At 68.8% G+C, this 3,033-nt stretch overlaps 1 protein-coding gene across 1 annotated transcript in view; it reads left to right on the forward strand.

The window, feature by feature from the left end:
• LOC114072473 (innate immunity activator protein-like) overlaps positions 1–2,378 on the forward strand; it is a gene marked incomplete at its 5' end in the record, with an annotated part of 5,633 nt that extends 3,255 nt beyond the window's left edge. The window contains 3 exons of the mRNA XM_027910368.1: positions 127–511; positions 1,209–1,776; positions 2,286–2,378. Coding sequence (XP_027766169.1) covers positions 127–511; positions 1,209–1,776; positions 2,286–2,378 — 1,046 coding nt within the window. The remainder of the gene's footprint in view (positions 1–126; positions 512–1,208; positions 1,777–2,285) is intronic.
• Positions 2,379–3,033: the final 655 nt, after the last annotated feature.

The following is a 3,033-nucleotide window of genomic DNA, read 5'->3' on the forward strand; positions in this document are numbered from 1 at the left end:
CCATCCCATCCCATCCCATCCCTCCCTGTGTGTCCCCTCCATCCCAAACACCACCATGTGTGTCCCTTCTGTCCCATCCACCTCTTCCTGTGTCCCCTCCATCCCAACCCTCCCTCTCTCCCGCAGAGGACTCAGGGCCACCAGGACCCCCCACCCCACAGAGGTCTCCATCCCCCGAGGTCCCCACCGAGGAGGAGGGGTCGGGGCTGGGACCACCCCCGTCCTCCCCCAGCCTCTGGCGGGAGACCAGCCCGGACAGACCCTACGAGAGGGGCAGAAATCCTGGAATCAACCCTGGGGATGGGGAAACCTGGAGCTCCCACTGCTACCTGGGGTGCCCCCCAGCCACCCCTCACAGCCCCGACCCTGCAGCCCCCTCGGGGGCCAGGCCAGGGGACCCCCCGTACCGGTTCGTGCCCGTGAGGACCCTGGTGCTGGTCCGGCAGGGGGGATCCAGCGCTCCCGGCACCCCCGAGACACCGGCACGGAGGGGACAGGGCCAGGCCATGAGGTACAGCCTGGGCATGGCAGGGGGCACGGGGCAAGTGGGGAGGGGAGACATGGGGGGAGAGGATGGAGGGGATCCTGTGGGGAGGATGGAGATGATCCCTTGGGGAGGATGGAGATGATCCCTTGGGGAGGATGGAGATGATCCCGTGGGGAGGATGGAGATGATCCCATGGGGAGGATGGAGATGATCCCATGGGGAGGATGGAGATGATCCCATGGGAGGCTGGAGCTCCAGTGCCACGGGATTAGCTCCACTCTTCTCCCATGTGGTGCTGTGACCTTTCCCCAGGATGGATCCGTGTCCTTCGCCCAGGATGGATCCCTCTCCTTTCACCAGGGTTGAGCCCTGTCCCCTGCACAGGTGAATCCCTGTCCTTTTCCCAAGTTGGATCCCTTTTCCCCTCTCCAGGGTGGTCCCTCTATTTCCCTGGGCTGATCCCTCTCTTTTTCCCTGCTTGGATCCCAGTCCCTCCCAAGGGTGATCCTTCCCTTTCCCCATGTGGACCCCTCTCTTTCCCCAGGTTGATCCCTCTTTTTTCCGAGTTGGATCCCAGTCCCCTCCCCAGGCTGATCCCTCTCTTTCCCCCTGTGGATCCCTCCCTTTCCCCATGTGGATCCCTCCCTTTCCCCATGTGGATCCCTCCCTTTCCCCATGTGGATCCCTCCCTTTCCGCGGTCTGATCCTTCCCTCTCCCCAGGTTGGACCCCCTCTGGCCGCCCCTGGAGCCGCGGGGCCGCCCCCCCGGGCCCCGCCGCCGCCCCCCGTCCCACGCGGGGCCGGTGCCGCCGCCCCCCACGGGCCGCTCGCCGCGCTCGGGGTCTGACGAGAGCATCTCCAGCGTGTCCAGCGCGTCCCGCGCCCCCTCCCCGGGCAGCTCCGGCCCCGACGCGCCCCGAGCCCGACCCCTTCCCCTCCTCCTCCCCCTTCCCCTGCCCCTTCCCCTGCCCGAGCCGCCCCCGCGGGGCCCCCCCCGCGGCCCCCCGACCCTGGTGCTGTACGAGCAGGATCTGGCCCCGCTGCGCTACCAGCGCCTCGTGCCCTCGCACAGCCGCATCGTGCGGACCCCCTCGCTCAAGGAGCACCCCGTGGGCAGGGGGCTCTCCCGCGCCGCCGTCACCGAGGAGCTCAAGTCGTGGCACCAGCGCGCGCGGCTGCGTGGGGCGCGGCCCCGCTCCCTCGACAGGCAGGGCGCCCTCGGGAGACCCCCCCGCGCGGGAACCGCCCCCGACCTGCCCCTCGCCAGGGCCGTGCTGTCCCGGGGACAGGTAGGACACGGGCACGGGGGGACGGGAGGGCGACACGACCCCCGGGGTTGCTGCCCTGAGGAGGGGGTGTCACCCCCAGGTGGGGTCCCCAGAGCGGGTGTGGGGTCCTGAGGGGGTCCGTGGGGAGGAATTGGGGTCCCACGAGGGTCCTTGGGGCGGGACTGGCGTCCTACAAAGGGTCCCTGGAGTGGGACCAGGACCTTAAGGGGGTCCCTGGGGCAGGACTGGGGTCCGATGAGGGTCCCTGAGGTGGGACCAGAACCTTAAGGGGGTCCTTGGGGTAGGACTGGGGTCCTACAAAGGTCCTTGGGGCAGGATTGGGGGCCCACGAGGGTCCCTGGGATGGGACCAGGACATTAAGGGGGTCCCTGGGGTGGGATCGGGGTCCCAGTGAGTCCCTCTGCTCATACCCAGGGTCCCACCAGCCGGACCCACGGGGGTCCCGGGGGCGGCCCTGGGGTACCCTTGGGCGGGTTGTGGGGTCCCTGCTGACATTTTGGGGTCCCCAGGCCCCCCCGGTGCCGATGCTGCGGCGCTCGGTGCCCGCCGTGCCCACACAGCTCTTCGTGCCTGAGAACGGCGAGATTGTCACACAGGTGTGAGAGCAGCCCCGGCCCTGGCGGGGGGCACGGCCTGGCTGGCCCAGGGACATCCCCACCCCGACCTGGGGACACGGGGGGGACGCACAGCGGGGTGGCACGGGCTGGCCCCCACCCCCTGTGGTCTCAGTGGCACCGGCACCGTGGTGGTGATGGTGACACTGGTGGCACTGTGACCCCAGTGCTGAGGTGACCCCATGACCCCCATGTCACCACATCCTCAGTTTGGGGTTCTGGTCTCTAATAAAGGTGGTTTTTGGGAAGTGTCACCCTCGAGACGTGTCCCCTCCGTGTCCCCAGCCCTGTCCCCTCCTGGGGTGCCCATCCCTGGGGACAGTTGGTGCTGCCAGGTTGGGGCTCTGGGTTTTTGGTCTCTGGCCGTGCTTGGGGCATTCGTGGGGTATCCCCAGTGCCAGGGGGATGTCCCCAGTGCCAGAGGGGTGTCCCCAGTGCCAAGGGGTGTCCCCAGTGCCAGAGGGGTGTCCCCAGTGCCAAGGGGTGTCCCCAGTGCCAGGGGGATGTCCCCAGTGCCAGAGGGGTGTCCCCAGTGCCAAGGGGTGTCCCAGTGCCAGGCGGGTGTCCCAGGTCCAGCTGTGCCCACCCAGCGAGCCTGGCTGGGATGGAGGGCTGGGAAAGGGGGTGCAGGGAGGGGAAGGGA

This window comes from Empidonax traillii, unplaced genomic scaffold, assembly GCF_003031625.1.
Source record: "Empidonax traillii isolate 1590-97213 ecotype Southwest subspecies unplaced genomic scaffold, ASM303162v1 scaffold3279:size13939, whole genome shotgun sequence".
Lineage (NCBI taxonomy): Eukaryota > Metazoa > Chordata > Aves > Passeriformes > Tyrannidae > Empidonax > Empidonax traillii.